This window comes from Maniola jurtina, chromosome 22 (assembly GCF_905333055.1).
Source record: "Maniola jurtina chromosome 22, ilManJurt1.1, whole genome shotgun sequence".
Taxonomy (NCBI): Eukaryota; Metazoa; Arthropoda; class Insecta; order Lepidoptera; family Nymphalidae; genus Maniola; species Maniola jurtina.
Window position 1 is genome coordinate 9,477,681 of NC_060050.1, and position 19,615 is coordinate 9,497,295.

At 37.8% G+C, this 19,615-nt stretch overlaps 1 protein-coding gene across 7 annotated transcripts in view; it reads left to right on the forward strand.

Moving 5' to 3' along the window:
• Positions 1–6,533: 6,533 nt before the first annotated feature.
• The window catches only part of LOC123876958 (dystrophin, isoforms A/C/F/G/H-like), a 674,182-nt gene continuing 661,100 nt past the window's right edge, over positions 6,534–19,615 (forward strand). For 2 of the 7 annotated variants that reach the window (XM_045923406.1, XM_045923412.1), the window contains exon 1: positions 6,534–6,735. In XM_045923406.1, the coding sequence (XP_045779362.1) occupies positions 6,624–6,735 (112 nt within the window). In that variant the 5' untranslated portion in view covers positions 6,534–6,623. Of the gene's footprint in view, positions 6,736–7,903; positions 8,242–19,615 lie in introns of those variants that run through there. The other 5 variants (XM_045923405.1, XM_045923409.1, XM_045923410.1 and 2 more) reach the window with 4 other exon arrangements.

The following is a 19,615-nucleotide window of genomic DNA, read 5'->3' on the forward strand; positions in this document are numbered from 1 at the left end:
TTTCGAGTTTGGGCTCATTTTCTTAGACATGATGAGATCTTACCTCCGGATTTGTGGAGTGACCTGATGGTATACCTCGGAAGTCACTATTGGAACTCGGAGACGAATAGAGCTAGGTGTTTCGAGTTTGAGCTCATTTTCTTAGTAATGATGAGATCTTACCTCCGGATTTGTGGAGTGACCTGATGGTATACCTCGGAAGTCACTATTGGAACTCGGAGACGAATAGAGCTAGGTGTTTCGAGTTTGGGCTCATTTTCTTAGTCATGATGAGATCTTACCTCCGGATTTGTGGAGTGACCTGATGGTATACCTCGGAAGTCACTATTGGAACTCGGAGACGAATAGAGCTAGGTGTTTCGAGTTTGGGCTCATTTTCTTAGTAATGATGAGATCTTACCTCCGGATTTGTGGAGTGACCTGATGGTATACCTCGGAAGTCACTATTGGAACTCGGAGACGAATAGAGCTAGGTGTTTCGAGTTTGGGCTCATTTTCTTAGTAATGATGAGATCTTACCTCCGGATTTGTGGAGTGACCTGATGGTATACCTCGGAAGTCACTATTGGAACTCGGAGACGAATAGAGCTAGGTGTTTCGAGTTTGGGCTCATTTTCTTAGTAATGATGAGATCTTACCTCCGGATTTGTGGAGTGACCTGATGGTATACCTCGGAAGTCACTATTGGAACTCGGAGACGAATAGAGCTAGGTGTTTCGAGTTTGGGCTCATTTTCTTAGTCATGATGAGATCTTACCTCCGGATTTGTGGAGTGACCTGATGGTATACCTCGGAAGTCACTATTGGAACTCGGAGACGAATAGAGCTAGGTGTTTCGAGTTTGGGCTCATTTTCTTAGTCATGATAAGATCTTACCTCCGGATTTGTGGAGTGACCTGATGGTATACCTCGGAAGTCACTATTGGAACTCGGAGACGAATAGAGCTAGCTGTTTCGAGTTCGGGCTCATTTTGTTAGTCATGATGAGATATTACCTCCGGATTTGTGGAGTGACCTGATGGTACACCTCGGAAGTCACTATTGGAACTCGGAGACGAATAGAGCTAGGTGTTTCGAGTTTGGGCTCATTTTCTAAGTCATGATGAGATCTTACCTCCGGATTTGTGGAGTGACCTGATGGTATACCTCGGAAATCATTATTGGAACTCGGAGACGAATAGAGCTAGGTGTTTCGAGTTTGGGCTCATTTTCTTAGTCATGATGAGATGTTACCTCCGGATTTGTGAAGTGACCTGATGGTATACCTCGGAAGTCACTATTGGAACTCGGAGACGAATAGAGCTAGCTGTTTCGAGTTCGAGCTCATTTTCTTAGTCATGATGAGATCTTACCTCCATATTTGTGGAGTGACCTGATGGTATACCTCGGAAGTCACTATTGGAACTCGGAGACGAATAGAGCTAGATGTTTCGAGTTTGGGCTCATTTTCTTAGTCATGATGAGATCTTACCTCCGGATTTGTGGAGTGACCTGATAGTATACCTCGGAAGCCACTATTGGAACTCGGAGACGAATAGAGCTAGGTGTTTCGAGTTTGGGCTCATTTTCTTAGTCATGATGAGATCTTACCTCCGGATTTGTGGAGTGACCTGATAGTATACCTCGGAAGCCACTATTGGAACTCGGAGACGAATAGAGCTAGGTGTTTCGAGTTTGGGCTCATTTTCTTAGTCATGATGAGATCTTACCTCCGGATTTGTGGAGTGACCTGATGGTATACCTCGGAAGTCACTATTGGAACTCGGAGACGAATAGAGCTAGGTGTTTCGAGTTTGGGCTCATTTTCTTAGTCATGATGAGATCTTACCTCCGGATTTGTGAAGTGACCTGATGGTATACCTCGGAAGTCACTATTGGAACTCGGAGACGAATAGAGCTAGCTGTTTCGAGTTCGGGCTCATTTTCTTAGTCATGATGAGATCTTACCTCCAGATTTGTGGAGTGACCTGATGGTATACCTCGGAAGTCACTATTGGAACTCGGAGACGAATAGAGCTAGGTGTTTCGAGTTTGGGCTCATTTTCTTAGTCATGATGAGATCTTACCTCCGGATTTGTGGAGTGACCTGATAGTATACCTCGGAAGCCACTATTGGAACTCGGAGACGAATAGAGCTAGGTTTTTCGAGTTTGAGCTCATTTTCTTAGTCATGATGAGATCTTACCTCCGGATTTGTGGAGTGACCTGATGGTATACCTCGGAAGTCACTATTGGAACTCGGAGACGAATAGAGCTAGGTGTTTCGAGTTTGGGCTCATTTTCTTAGTCATGATGAGATGTTACCTCCGGATTCGTGAAGTGACCTGATGGTATACCTCGGATGTCACTATTGGAACTCGGAGACGAATAAAGCTAGCTGTTTCGAGTTCGGGCTCATTTTCTTAGTCATGATGAGATCTTGCCTCCGGATTTGTGGAGTGACCTGATGGTATACCTCGGAAGTCACTATTGGAACTTACAAAACGAGCTCAAACTCATAACATCTAACTCTACTCGACTCGAAAGTCCAATAGTGGCTTTTGAAGTATACCTTCAGAGCACTCCAACAAGTTTCAAGGTATAATCTCGTCATAACTAACAAAACGAGCCCAAACTCGAAACACCTAGCTCTATTCGTCTCCGAGTTCCAATAGTGACTTCCGAGGTATACCATCAGGTCACTCCACAAATCCGGAGGTAAGATCTCATCATGACTAAGAAAATGAGCTCAAACTCGAAAAACCTAGCTCTATTCGTCTCCGAGTTCCAATAGTGGCTTCCGAGGTATACCATCAGGTCACTCCACAAATCCGGAGGTAAGATCTCATCATGACTAAGAAAATGAGCCCAAACTCGAAACACCTAGCTCTATTCGTCTCCGAGTTCCAATAGTGACTTCCGAGGTATACCATCAGGTCACTCCACAAATCCGGAGGTAAGATCTCATCATGACTAAGAAAATGAGCCCAAACTCGAAACACCTAGCTCTATTCGTCTCCGAGTTCCAATAGTGACTTCCGATGATACCATCAGGTCACTCCACAAATCCGGAGGTAAGATCTCATCATGACTAAGAAAATGAGCCCAAACTCGAAACACCTAGCTCTATTCGTCTCCGAGTTCCAATAGTGACTTCCGAGGTATACCATCAGGTCACTCCACAAATCCGGAGGTAAGATCTCATCATGACTAAGAAAATGAGCCCAAACTCGAAACACCTAGCTCTATTCGTCTCCGAGTTCTAATAGTGACTTCCGATGATACCATCAGGTCACTCCACAAATCCGGAGGTAAGATCTCATCATGACTAAGAAAATGAGTCCAAACTCGAAACACCTAGCTCTATTCGTCTTCGAGTTCCAATAGTGACTTCCAAAGTATACCATCAGGTCACTCCACAAATCCGGAGGTAAGATCTCATCATGACTAAGAAAATGAGCCCAAACTCGAAACACCTAGCTCTATTCGTCTCCGAGTTCCAATAGTGACTTCCGAGGTATACCATCAGGTCACTCCACAAATCCGGAGGTAAGATCTCATCATGACTAATAAAATGAGCCCAAACTCGAAACACCTAGCTCTATTCGTCTCCGAGTTCCAACAGTGACTTTCGAGGTATACCATCAGGTCACTCCACAAATCCGGAGGTAAGATCTCATCATGACTAAGAAAATGAGCCCAAACTCGAAACACCTAGCTCTATTCGTCTCCGAGTTCCAATAGTGACTTCCGAGGTATACCATCAGGTCACTCCACAAATCCGGAGGTAAGATCTCATCATGACTAAGAAAATGAGCCCAAACTCGAAACACCTAGCTCTATTCGTCTCCGAGTTCCAATAGTGACTTCCGAGGTATACCATCAGGTCACTCCACAAATCCGGAGGTAAGATCTCATCATGACTAAGAAAATGAGCCCGAACTCGAAACAGCTAGCTGTATTCGTCTCCGAGTTCCAATAGTGACTTCCGAGGTATACCATCAGGTCACTCCACAAATCCGGAGGTAAGATCTCATCATGACTAAGAAAATGAGCCCAAACTCGAAACACCTAGCTCTATTCGTCTCCGAGTTCCAATAGTGACTTCCGAGGTATACCATCAGGTCACTCCACAAATCCGGAGGTAAGATCTCATCATGACTAAGAAAATGAGCCCAAACTCGAAACACCTAGCTCTATTCGTCTCCGAGTTCCAATAGTGACTTCCGAGGTGTACCATCAGGTCACTCCACAAATCCGGAGGTAAGATCTCTTCATGACTAAGAAAATGAGCCCAAACTCGAAACACCTAGCTCTATTCGTCTCCGAGTTCCAATAGTGACTTCCGAGGATACCATCAGGTCACTCCACAAATCCGGAGGTAAGATCTCATCATGACTAAGAAAATGAGTCCAAACTCGAAACACCTAGCTCTATTCGTCTCCGAGTTCCAATAGTGACTTCCAAAGTATACCATCAGGTCACTCCACAAATCCGGAGGTAAGATCTCATCATGACTAAGAAAATGAGCCCAAACTCGAAACACCTAGCTCTATTCGTCTCCGAGTTCCAATAGTGACTTCCGAGGTATACCATCAGGTCACTCCACAAATCCGGAGGTAAGATCTCATCATGACTAAGAAAATGAGCCCAAACTCGAAACACCTAGCTCTATTCGTCTCCGAGTTCCAATAGTGACTTTCGAGGTATACCATCAGGTCACTCCACAAATCCGGAGGTAAGATCTCATCATGACTAAGAAAATGAGCCCAAACTCGAAACACCTAGCTCTATTCGTCTCTGAGTTCCAGTAGTAGGTTTCAAAGTATGCAATTTCATCAAGTCGGGAGGTAATGTAATGCTATCCTTCTCAGATTATTTTAGTCATAGTAGGAGCTCATAATTTCATAAGCATGGAAATGTTGTTCATTGCCAAGAAGTCATGGTGAAATATTTCATCATCAGACCCTTAGTCTGTAGGCACTGTTCTACTTACTGTATTATTGTCAAGATACATATTTAAAAAAAAAACTGTTAAAAAAAATAGATGACCAAATATAAAATAAAATAAAAATATCAAAGTATCAAAATCAAGTCGATTCACTCATTTTGACGCAGCTGTGTGCGTGTGGGCAGTGTACTTATGTAGTAGTGCAATTTTGATACCTATTCATTTTGCAAAGACGTCCTTAATTCTATTACTTAGATAGAAGTTAGTTCCAGCGCATACATGCGATGTAGAGTAGATATAAGGGTACGTTTTCACTGAAACGGAGCGGAGTGGACTTAACACGTCTTAGATGCTCGATTAGTTCCACACTCTGCTGGTGTGCGTTGTGCAATTCTTCATCCAAGATGTTTTTTGAGATTCCGTACCTCAAAAGGAAAAAAGAATCCTTATAGAATTACTTTGTTGTCTCAAGTGTCAAGTTATTGAGGCTGATCCGGATGACTTTACATCATTTATACATAAGTCCAGTTTGTATACGATCACTGAGGTAAGACGCAATGAGACTAAGCGCAGTGTCTTTGATTCCATAGTGGCTCAATTTAGCCAAGAGAGTCCATGCGCACTTTTGAAGTACGGAGCTCTAAAAAAAAAAAGGAAAACCTTTACTTAGGTACCTACTTCTGAAATTGAGCCACACATCACAGAAGAGTTGGTAATTAATCCCTACGCTTTTTAACCCCCGACCCTAAAAGAGGGATAAGTTTGACGTGTGTATCCGTGTATCTGTCTGTGGCATCGTACCTAGCTCCTAAACTAATGAACCGATTTTAATTTAGTTTTTTTTTTGTTTGAAAGGTGGCTTGATCGAGAGTGTTCTTAGCTATAATTCAAGAAAATCGGTACAGGCGTTTGAAAGTTATCTCTAGTAGTTAAGTAAGTTAGTTATAGACACATAGAGCTCTTTTCTAGTTTTCTTATAGAGGTTTTTGTGTCAGGGGTTTTTTCACTTGAACTCTGCTAAACGGGCCTGCAAAAATACGGCGATGCACTTTCGCCATGGCGGTCAATGCAGTCCATTTGGTTTTATTCGTCCTATTTTATCTCCGGCTATTTTAAGCGCGGTTCACCTTGAGACTGAATCCACGATCCTGCTCCTTGGTCCCTTGCACCTATGAATTAGCCCCGAGCCTAGGTATTTGCGTGATAGGGCCGACTTTATAAACTGGTTCATCATTAAAAAGCTTTAAAAAATAGTTCTCGCTTATACATAGTTAGGTTAGGTTAGGTACTCTGTCTGAATTACAGTATCTACTAGGTACTGTATGTAATTCAAATTTAATTTGGTTTTTCGCAATTTGTAAACTAATACGACAGCGTAGGCTTATGGCATTTTAATTGCGCCAATGGCAGTATCATCCTCATAGGTTGAACCTATGAGGATGATACCTGGAAGTTTTATTGCTAATGGGCACTTCGTTTTAGTTTGAATCGTTATTAATCAATTAAATATTGAAGTGAATTTTAATCTTGTTCATGCTTTTTAACAATTTTCAGTGCTAATTATTTTTGTAATTATTTTACCATGCTTTTAAAAGTGAATCTTTTGTTGTAAACGCCATCTAGTGTGAAACATGGATATTAAGTGGTGAGTGTGAAGTTAAGTTTACGTTGTGATGTATAGTGTGGCTACGAGATGGCACTACCATCGCCGTTACGCCAACGCCAGCTGACATGGATCGTAGAAATTGGCGAAGTACCGCCATATAGGACTGGGCCCTATGAAATACATCTCAACAACAGCAAATGTAAGTACATACAACTACACAGCATACTAATAAAATGTTAATATTTGAATCATGATGATTTTAACATTGTCTTCTCACTGTTTGTTAAAATAAGAATACTTTCTTACTATTTTCAATTTAGTTTTAAGTTTGCCGCCACTTAAAATGTCAAAACCACTGATGTACACTTAAAATAGAAACAGACGAACCAATTTAATTGGAGGACCACCTGTTGTTTTGGTTGATTGATCGTAATTATAAGGTTTTAATTAATAGTTAGGGGTTGAGGAAATCAAGGGGTTGGAGGTTGAAGTCGTGATAATATTGTGACTCAAAATAAAATGAGGCCGTGATGTTGTGAGTTCGTGATTCAAGAGATTGTAAAGTATTGTGACTTATGAGGACGTGACAGAATGTCAAGTCCGTGAGATTATAAAGTCATATTATCGTGAAGTTATTCCGTTGATGGCTATGCCATTATTGATTTTACACTTTTCAAAAAAGTTTTTATTTTATACAGCACAAGCTTTTCTGATGACTTCGTCCGCGTAGAAGGACGTTAAATTTTTATAGATCTTGTTGGAATTTTTCAAATTCTACCAGAGTGAAGTCGGGATGTGTCAGATATTATTGTTTAAATTGAAACTTAAACTGGAAAGGGCACGGTGCATTGTGCTATTATTGCTGCAAAATTTTTTGTCATTTCTAAAACTTTTTGGCCCACTCATGATTCGGTGTCCAGCATTCTGGGTGGACAGTAGCCACCCAGAATGAGAAAGTTTAAGCCATAATCTATTGCACAAGTCAGATGGGCAAACAATGTTTTTTGAGAACATTGTGAATAACAACATACAATATTATACATGCAAGTTCACGATGTAGGTAATAATTTTATTACTAACCCATTTTTCAAATATTACTGAACGTATTTTATTTTGTGAATTTCAGCTTGAAATCCTTCAATTTTATGAAAGTTTTTTGTGAATCTGAAAAGAAGAAAGAAATAATAAATGGTTCTTCAACTCCATTCGAGTAAACCAAGTAATTAATGAGTAAAATAAAAACATATTATAGCTGATCCGACTCACACCCGACCGTATCAGCGACAACCAAATTGGTTAGTCTGTTTAATTTTAGTTATCTGTGGTCAACCGCACGGCAAACGACGTGCGCGGCTGCCCTCCTGTCATTTTGTTTGAAGAATTGAAGTTTTGTTTCGAAGTTTGGTTTACACTTGGAATTTCGTCTCGCTTCTGAGTTCTGTCCGCGATAATGATTGCTACAATTTTAATCGCTTTTTCCGGCATATCCCGCGCGTGAATGTGAAAAAAAGTACTTAAAACTCGTGTACAAGTTGTGATAAACTTAACGTCGAAGTTGGAAAAAGTTTTGTGATTGTTTCAAAGTTTGGAATAAGTTTGTGGGAGTGGTTTGTGTTGTCATGTCTAAGAAAGTTGGTATCATCACATAAACTTGGATTATCTAGCGGAGATAATAGTTTTGAGAAGATGGAGCCCAGTTGTGTGGGTGAGTGAACTAATTTTATTGAGTGGACGCGCTTGAGCGCCAAAGCAGTCGTATTACTTAACTTCTCAAGTTATTAAGACCTTGATTCCGGCGTTTTATGTCCACTAGTGATGCAACTATGTATCACTGATCGCGCCTCAAAAGTTACGCATATTATACGATGCATGTATACCTATAAAATTATACTTTCATAAGTAATTCTGAAGCCGCGATATCTTATCTCGACAATGTGTACGTAAATATTTGATAAAGAGTTCCAAAGACTTTCTTCTCAAACTTTTAATAGATTGTCCAGTAGTTTGATAACATGTGATACTAAAAAGTGTATGTAGGTCACAGTTTCAAATACTTTAAAATGTTTAAACATTAAAAATTATCTATCTTTCTTTCTTCTTTGTAGGTTATTCAACTTAATATTACTTAAGAACTTACTTAAAAATTATTAAGTTATTCTTATATGAAGAGGAGTAGAGGTAGTTAGTTATTTTGATTGTATTAAACTAACTATACAAAACCTTAGTCATTAAGCCTTTTGGCACTTGTGAAATTGTATGCCAATTCTAGAGTTTAAAAACTCAAACTCAAAATCATTTATTAAAATTAGGCACCATTGTAATCCTTTTGGTGTTCGGAATTGTTAGGTTTGTAGTGGTGACAATTAATTACTATAAACTTGAAATTAAATATTAGCATTAGGAACTTACTTTACTAATACCATTATTTAGTAAGTAGTGTATATTGTATAAGTAGTATAAGGTCAGAGAATAAAGGCTCTTTTTATTTTATTTCACTAACTTAGGGACTTACAAGAGAAGTGTAAAACTTTAGTAGATCACAAATGTGAATTAAAAATTTATAACACCCCCGACAAGTGAAGGTTACAGTAACTAGAAAAGAGCTGATAACTTTCAAACGGCTGAACCGATTTTCTTGGATTATAGCTAAGAACACTCTCAATCAAGCCACCTTACAAACAAAAAAAAAAAAACTAAATTAAAATCTGTTCATTAGTTAGGAGATACACAAATACACATGTCCATAATGCACATCAATAATGCTTGTGGCCGTACTCTGTACCATGTCATAAGCCAGTATAAGCCTATTTTAATCAATGTTGTTAATATCTTTATGTACTGAACTATGAGTAATAGTTTGTGGATGATAAACTTAGATCATCTCACCTCTTTTTTAGTACATTTTCAGTACAAGGCTAGTAGCGTTGCTTTACTGAATCTAAACAATCACTCAGAGAAACCAAGAAATTTGCAAAGTTACACCCAGTGTTCAAATGTTCAGTACCACTAACTTTTACACTACAGTACAGTACACAGTTACAGTAGGTTATTCCTGTAGGCACCCTTTGATTTTTAGGTCAAACAAGTGTAAATTAAAAATTTATAACACCCCCGACGATCCAAAGTATCTGAGTTTTCCAAAACATCATTTTCAGATAAATAATTATGTATTTAGGCAACGTCCATCTTGACAGCTTGACATTTGTCTATTGACATAATATTATGAACCTAACGGTTATCTTACCTTCTTTTCTACAAGAAAACTAGAAAAGAGCTGATAACTCTTAAACGGCTGAACCAATTTTTTTAGATTATAGCTAAAAACACTCTCGATCAAGCCACCTTTCAAACAAATAAAACTAAATTAAAATCGGTTCATTCGTTTAGGCGCTACGATGCCACAGACAGATACACAGATACACAGATACACAGACACACAGATACACACGTCAAACTTATAACACCCCTCTTTTTGGGTCGGGGGTTAAAAATGGTGTGCAACAGGATGCAAGCTATCTCTAAAGTACATATACCAAATTTCATCAAAATCGGTTTAACAGATGGGCCATGTAAAGCTATCAGACAGACAGACAGGTAAACTTTCACATTTATAATACTGGATGAGCCTGCAACATTGTCCATGTGAATTTAGTTTTTAAATTCTGTGGAACTCTTTATTTTTTAATATTAGCTAATTCATGACTAATACACCCCTTTCCCCTCCAATTAAGCGTAAAGCTTGTGCCAGGAGTGGGCACGACAATACTGCAAGAGATGGGGTTTGAACCGCCGACCTTTCGATATTCAGTCCGCTCCTCAACCATTTCGCTATTGAGGCTTTAATTTTCAGGACAATAAAATAGTTATGTTCTTCCCTGGGATGCAAGTTATTTCTGTACCACCTTGTTTCAAAATCGGTTAAATAGATGGGCACTGGGCAGTGAAAACAATTTTTGCATATTTTCTAATATTAAGTAGTCACAGAAGTAAATTAGCAAGTAATAACTATAGAAGTATTGATATGGATTTTTTGAAATAATCCAACCTGAAACCTGTCCTAAAATGAAACATCCTCAATTTACTACCTAACTGTATGTAATAATATTGTAGCATTCCAAGTCATGCTCCAATTGCACTAAAGAAAGCAAACTCAAACTCGCAGACACTGCATCTTACAAAAAGATCAAGTATTAAGGTGCCCACGCACTCGAACTGAACTGCAGCTGAACTGCGCGTCGCGTCAGCGCCCCGCACGATATTCTCTCCAGCCGCGACGCGCGTACGTCACTGCCGCGCGGCGCGGCTTGAGAGAATATCGTGCGGGGCGCTGACGCGACGCGCAGTTCAGCTGCAGTTCAGTTCGAGTGCGTGGGCACCTTTATACACTCATGTAATTCGGTAAAGCTACGCCGCTTTATGTTACTGTATACCAAACTGACCTGTTTGTATGTTATGCAATATGTTACTAGTTAAGTTCTTATTTCACTTTCAATCATACAACTTATAATTTCAATTTTTTTGTGTGTATTTTGTAGTGTTGTAAGAAGTTGTAGTAGGTATGATGTAACTCGTGTTTGGAGAACCAATGATTAATTTCATCAATAGTTTGTGACATCATTGCTGATATTCAACTCGTTTGATGTTGTCTGTCCGTCTATTGAGGGATCTGTTAATGCTGAGCTTTCCAGTGCACACTCGCCATTCCTATAATAGACTCTACAGAACAGAATCCACAAGATACAACCTTAGTCTTGTTAGATTCAGGTGGTCTGAAATCCATATAGATTGGCCAAAATGTCCTCAAGCCTGACCAATGCATTAATATCTTGCCTACTCCTAGCCTAAGGTTGTTGCTTGATTGTAATGGAATTGGGAAGTCTTGTCATGTTGAACATAGCTAAGTATTTTCTTTTCCCTTTAATGCATAGTAGTCCTGGAACAATTAGCACAACCATCTATTGAAATTAAATGTATAATTATGTGATGTAGGACAACTTGTGCTACTTATTGTATACTAGAGGATGCCCGCGACTTCGTCCGCGTGGATTTAGGTTTTTAAAGATCCCGTGGGAATTGCTTGATTTTCCGGAATAAAAAGTTGCCTATGTCAATTACAAGGATGCAAGCTACCTCGGTACCAAATTTCATACAAATCGGTTAAGCGGATGGGTTTTTAGGAATCCCGCGGGAACTCTTTGATTTTCCGGGATAAAAAGTAGCCTATGTCCGTCCCCGGGATATATGCTAACCCTGTACCAATTTTCGTCAGAATCGGTTAAACTGTTGGGCCGTGAAAAGGTAGCAGATAGACAGACAGACGGACACACTTTCGCATTTATAATAATAGTATGGATCAGGGTTTTACTACCACTGGTTTGGAAAGAAGTTTCCACTGAGAAAAGCCAGGAAAAAACTCAAATGTTACTATTTTCAAAGCTATATCAAATCAATTTTTAAAGCAGGGTCCAAAAGTAGGTCCAAAACAATACTCTATCATAATTTACCACAAGCCGATAACGCAGTTAACCAACACCACGCGTCTGTGTGTGTGACAATTACAAGTAGGTACAAGTGATGTCATGACACTAATTTTTTGAAGCAATTTACAGTCTACTGCTATTAAACCTTGGGAGACCTTCGATTCTATTCTTGTCTAAAGTTTTTGTTGTCTTAAGAATTAGTCGTTGTTTTGACTATAAATAACGACTTTAAGCTTCACGCTTTTCTCAAACCTTGTTTAACCATGGTCACTCCCGTAGTCCCTGGGAGGTAGGTTTTTTACCCGTGGTCCCTCCGACAAATACAATGCGGCCGAGTTAAAATGATAGTCCCTCGGGTAGTCCCTGGAAGCTACCGTCCCTCCGAGAAATACATCATCATCATGATCAACCCTTCGCCGGCTCACTACAGAGCACGGGTCTCCTCTCAGTGCCTATGAGAAGGGTTTGATCTGAGAAGTACAATGCTACCGAATTAAATAATAAATTGTACCTAAGTCATGAATCTTAATGCAGTCAAAAGGTATTATTTAAAAAACTTATTTACAAAAAAAAAAAACAACGGACTGCCAAGTAAAATAGCTACAAAGTCAAAAATATTTTTAATTTCGGAAGTCCATGGCAAAAAAAACGAAAATACAAAACCAAAGACACTGACTTCCAAAATTAGATTGCATCCTGGAGGCCGACTCACTTTACATTCACAGAAAATTGGAGTTCCTGCGGGAATTTTTAAAAACCTTAATCCACGAGACAGCACGAGTATCAAACCAGTCTACAAGTGTAAATTAAAAATTTATAACACCCCCGACGATCCAAAGTATTTGAGTTTTCCAAAATATCATTTTCAAATAAATAATTATGTATTTAGGCAACGTCCATCTTGACAGCTTGACATTTGTCTATTGACATAATATTATGAACCTAACGGTTATCTAACCTTCTTTTCTACAAGAAAACTAGAAAAGAGCTGATAACTCTTAAACGGCTGAACCAATTTTTTTAGATTATAGCTAAGAACACTCGATCAAGCCACCTTTGAAACAAAAAAAAACTAAATTAAAATCGGTTCATTCGTTTAGGCGCTACGATGCCACAGACAGATACACAGATACACAGATACACAGATACACAGACACACAGACACACAGATACACACGTCAAACTTATAACACCCCTCTTTTTGGGTCGGGGGTTAAAAATATTCCTGCTTAGTTTGAATAAAATGCAATATCTTCATTATTAGAGTTAACTAAGTAAACCACAAAGTCCGATATAAAAACCAGTTGGTAGTGATTTATATCGGGATTTGATCCAAATGGTTATACACGCAGAATGCCTTGCTACCGCCGGCTAGTGGGGTTAGTATGAGATTTTAAATCTCATCAATGTTTATAGAATTCGAGTTTCGGCACTGGTATTCTACTTTTACACTGTTCCATACTTTTTATCCGACTGCGGCGAAGCCCAAAGGAGGGTTATGCGTTTGATCTGTATGTAGGTAGGTATTTCCGTTCATATGTCCGCTCGTAACTACTTAACGGCTCATATATGCATCGAACTCTCAGGCATGCACGATGTTTTCCTTCACTGTAAAGCAAGTGATATTTAACGCCCATAAATATTATTGTACCTAACTCCGTAAAGTTAAAGGACCGAACCTAGTACTCCCCGAATAGGAGGATGACATTTTAACCACTGGACTGTCACCCTTCTTGGATCTAGCCTTGCTTTTACAGCTCAATTCGTCTATATACATCTATAGTCAGTGTTCGAAGCGGAAACTTTGCGAGATTAAAATCGTTAGTACTGGACTTTTGACTCCATTTTACTCTGGCGTTATCGCTGGTCAAACACGATCAAGTTTACCGTCAAAATTGCAGCAGATTCGAAGTGGTCAACTTGATATTGTATGGTCAGCGTATTGTTTTTCAATGCTCGTATTCTATCAACGTGAGTGAGATGTCATAATCTCATACTAAGCACACAGGCTGATAATGAAAATCTTTCGTGCGTGTTATTACAACTGAGTTTATTTCTTCACATCTACAGACATTCACGTTGCGATGAAATCAATGAATTATGTATTAATTAATTTTATTGGTTTAATTAGAGAATGGGAAGCATTTGAGTTAGTAGGTAGTTACTTAGTTTATTGAATTTAACTATGTTGTTTCAACTTTCATTAATCGGCCCTTAATTTTTTTTATTTATTATTTGTTTTGTTTGTTATTCAGTGCCACAAAAACCACAGTCGGTTTTATTACCGTGCACTGTGTTCTATTATTAGACACCTACTTTAAAAAAGTAATTTATGTTATTTCCTAAAAAGTAAATATCAAAGTAAAAATCTTAACGCGGCGGTCTCCGTTTTCGTCGATACTAAAGTTTACTAAAATGGAATTAAGTTAGGAACGCATGGATCGAAAAATTTGAAATTAATATATAATATTTTTCATTATATCCCCTTGGATTTGGTCCGATTAAAACATGATTGGACAAACTTTCCTCGATAGAAAAAAAATCAGAAGTTTGGTCTAAAACCTTAGACTTTTGGGTTTTTCTCTTTAATGACAAAGCTCTTAAAGACGTAACTTTCACCATAGGTGTAAAACAATCAAATAAATAATTCGGTCCGATCATTTCACAGTAAGTGCTATATTTCAAATTATATTCTAAATTATTTGATTTCACGCTTCCTCGCTTATTCTGTTCAAATCGCGTACAGAGCGAGTACAAAGAATTTTCGACCCTATTGTTGAGTCTTATGGGCCGTAATTACGTTATCTTGTCAGTCATACCCGTCGCCTCAGCGCGGCAGGACCTGTTTCGGGTTTCATAAGCATTTTGTCATACTGTAATTGTACAGAACGCCATAGAGTAGTAAATTCAGTACTATGTTATAAAGTATTTTTATTTAGGATTTTTCTAGATTTTAAGATAAGTTTATATTGTGCATTTATTACATTAAAAAAGTAATTATTTTAAAAAGAATGCAGTAAACAGTACATTGCAGTGTAGTGAAGCTAATATTAGGTCATTATAGACCAGGACTTACAAATTGAAAATAAAAATTAATTAATCTGAGTGCTCTATCCCGGTAGCTCAAAGATCAAAAACCAAACTTGTAAAATGCATAAGTATTAGAAGATAAGATGGAAAAAAAACTTTATTGATATCAATTTAAAGGTTTTTAGGGGAAAGTACTAATTATTATGAAAATAGGATGAGAGGAGACCGCGTATAAGCAAGCGTAGTGTAGGACGTCCTCCAGCACGATGGACTGATGATATAAAGCGGCTGGCGCTCTTTAGGGAAGGCCCATGTCCAACAGTGGACATCCACGGGCTCATAATGATGATGATGATGATCATGATTATTATGAAAATGACATCCACTTTCAAGTCCGAGATGTTTATCTAAGGTGTTATAATTTTTAGTTTCTTCACTTGCTATGCAATGATATCACTTATTAGGGTTCCGTACCTCAAAAAGAAAAGCGGAACGCTTATAGGATCAATTTGCTGTCTGTTTGTCCGTCTATCTAACTGTATGTCTGTCTATCTGTCCGCCTGTCAGTCTGTTTTGTCCGTGTGTGTTGTGTCTGTCAGGAAAACCTATAGGGTACTTCCCGTTGACCTAGAATCATGAAATTTGGCAAAAACCATGAATTTATGGGTTCATTAAAAAACAATGTGTTTCAATTTTCAAAGTAAGATAACTATACCAAGTGGGGTATCATATAAAAGGGTTTTACCTGAACATTCTAAAACTGATTTTAATTTATTTTTAAGCATAATAGTTTTTGATTTATCTTGCAAAATGTCGGAAAAATACCTGAGTACGGATACGGAAACTTGGTGCGCGAGTCTGACTCGCACTTGGCTGGTTTTTTTATGTATATACGTCACTAAGTAGTCAATAATAAGTTTGACTAAAAATTGCAGTGTCATAAATGTTTTATAGATCAAAAAAATAATCATACTATTAAATATTCCTTCAACTTAGACCTTATTGTCACAGCTTAAAAGTTGAAAATGTGCAAAACAAAATTTCATACGTACTTAATACTTTTTCTCATAAAACTAGTTCAATTTACAAGAAATGAAAGATCCTATTGTGTTTGCCTTTGTCAATACAAAGGATCTTTGTGGCTTTTGTGTTCTCACTCACGTATACTAACATTAAAATATCGATGTTAAAATATTCGTTGTAAAACTTACCTTATGCAGTTATTCTTAAAGTATACATTAAATTGTTATTAGGACGAGAGTTGCTTCGTTTTGGAATGCCAAATCAGTGTATCAATTTTTCTTGTTTTGAATCGAAAGGTAAGAACAGTAATAAAATGTAACTACTGAAATCGTTTGTTCGTAGCTTTTATAGGTTCGTGAGAAGTAGTATTGTTGTATGATAATTTGGTCAATTTACAGATCAAATTTCTCAAAATCCTGTCTTAGTGCGGGTCTACGTTATATAGAGAACCAACTGCACCTTTTCAAACTTCAAAATGCCATCAGGACCAGTCCTGGCACAATTGTTAGTTAGTGGTAGTACCTTTTCACCCCCACTTTTTTCATATTACATCCGTTAGGTCAATTTTTTTCGTATAAAATGTAGCCTATGTTACCCGGATTTACACCTCATTCATCAAAATCAGCCCAGTAGTTTCGGCGCTACGGTGGAACACACAGAATCTGGATACAAACACACACACATACATATACAGACTGCTAAAATCATAACTCTTCCTTTAGGCTTTGCCGCAATGGGGTAAAAAAACAGGCTGAATTGAGAACCACCTTCTTTTTGGAAGTTGGTTAAAAATTAAAAAGGGAGCAAGCAACAGACCATTTAGACTATTTACTTTTCCAGACGTTTTAGATACTATCTCATTCAGCGTTTATGTCATCCAACTATGTAATTTGACGTCTGGCTAATGAGGTGTTCTAATCATACAAACTATTCACAATTCCAGACGTTTTGCTACTTGTGCATTCTGTTTTTATGGCGTACAGCTAAGTTGACTCTCTGCTGACTGGGTAATCTGCTTTGATGTCATCTAGCTGAATTGTCTATTGGCTTACTAGGCACTTTGCTTTCATGTCAGTCAACGTAAAATTGTCTTTTAGCGAAAAGGTAATGACCTCTTTTTCTGGATGCCTAATGATAGGCATCCAGAAAAAGAGCTCAGCTTCTGAATTAGAGAAAATAATTACTACAAATTTAAAATTTGAATCAATGGCCCGAATCTGAATATAACAAAAAAGCTATAAAATATTTTAATCTCTGTCTTGACTTTGTTCAGTATCATATAAAAACATTTCTCCAGCGCTTTGACTTTGAACCTTAACGTAAACAGTTAAGTTAGCGTATTGAATGTGTACATACCTACTTATGCTTTTTTGGAATATTTCACCTAATTAGTTAACTTTTATGGCTATTAGCTCCGAGCGGGCCGGTTTGACTGTAACCATATTGAATAAACAAAAACAAGGATTATAAACAAAACAGCTTTTTATACAACACGAAATATATTTTAATGTTATCCTGTTATGGCTGCAGGTGCATATAATCTCTTTCAGGTGTTTTTGCACGCCTAGCGCGTGTGATATTTTTTTACTGTAAACGTTTTGATAATATGAAAAAAATAGGATTTTACGATCTCGGTAATTAGTGAAATGCAATAAATAGTTACTTGTGTAATGTCCGTGCTAACTATATTTTCATTGAATTTCAGTTGAGTGTAATTTCTATAATCTCAGCATCTATAATAGCAATAAGATATAGAAAATATAAGATTTACCTATAAATGTAAGTAATTAGGAATGACAGTATTATCATTATCAATAAGTGAAAATTTCAGAAACTTGGACTTGTCCATGCTATAATCTTTTATCCATGTGAAGTATCTTCTTTCAAGGCCAAATGTAATGGTCACCACAGTAATGACCAAAACTGGCAGGTAGGGGTTTATAATGAGAACGTTAACGTAAAATAGACCTTAACCGCCTTGTTTTATAGCTCAAATTAATCCATTCATGTATAGCCAGTCAGACAGAACCAGAAATTAAAATCGGTGTAATTGAATTTAGGACCTTAAGTCAAGGTTGTTTAGGCCCATTTTAATTTAATGTTACTGTGTGTGTGTGATCTCATTCTATGAAAGTTGGTGAAATGTTAAATCTCCTACTATAATAAGCATACAGGTTGAAAAAGACACCTATTAGCATGATTGTAAATAGATCTCATTCATTATTTCTCGTTGTTGACAAAACAATAAAAGTACATTATAATATTGTTGTTTTTTTTTATCAGTGACTGTTTACTAACTAATGATAGTAACTTGGCAACAGTGTGCATTAAAATCCATACTAATATTATAAATGCGAAAGTGTGTCTGTCTGTCTGCTACGTTTTCACGGCCCAACCACTGAACCGATTTTAATGAAATTTGGTACAGACTTGGGATACATCCCGGAGAAGGACATAGGCTACTTTTTATCCCGGAAAAATGAAGAGTTCCTACGGGATTCAAAAAAACCGAAATCAACGCAGGCGAAGCCGCAGGGATCCTCTAGTAGTATATAAAACAATATTTAACTTGTACACATATTTTTTATAGATACGCAATGTTATATATTACAATAAAGTAACCCAGCGAAGTCGAATGTAATCGATTCTGATGATACCTACAGATTAATTTTTTTAAATAAATTTTTAATTATTTCATAATAAATATTTTTTATCACTATAACTTTGAATTTTAAACTTATACATAACTTGACTTTTTACTCCATCGTAAACACTGAAGTGGGGTGACGTAATGATTAAATGCAGGAGCGATGTGAAAATAATAATCTACACTGTGGCGATGCGCAACCGGTTCAGGGGCGTCTAAGAGAGATGCCGATACAATGTGTATCGCCATCTCTAGATTTGAAATTATACCTGGAATATACCGTCCCCTTAAGTAGAGATAAAGTTGTAAAACAAACTTGGTTTCTTTAAGTAAACTAAAATTAGTCATAGAATGGAAGGATGCTATTTATTGACGGAAATGAATGTTTTGACAGCCGGCATGTGCGTGTGCGCCGGCAAATGTCCTTTTCCTAGCTTGTAGCGTTGTAATTTTATTAATAAACTAGCTGATGCCCGCAGCTTCGCCCGCGTGGATTGGTCAGATCCCCTGCAGCATCAGGATTGAGGAGATGGACTCCAAATTTTTTATGAAACAATGTCGCAAAGTTCCTCTATCGATTAAAAAAGAAATGACGCAAATCGGTTCAGAAATCTCGGAGATTTCGGTGTACATAGGTAGAAAAACACAACTCCCTTTTTAAAAGTCGGTTAAAAAAGTAGCCTATTTTACGCCCTGGTCAATCCTCTACTTGCCTGTGAAAGTCCCGTCAAAATCGGTTCAGCCGTTCCAAAGATTAGCCTTTTCAAACAGACAGACAGACAGACAGACAGACAAAAATTTTAAAAACGTGTGATTCAGTTATGGTATCGTTCAAATAACCATATGAGCTTAATATGAGGTAGTTATTTCGAAATTACAGACAGATACTCCAATTTTAT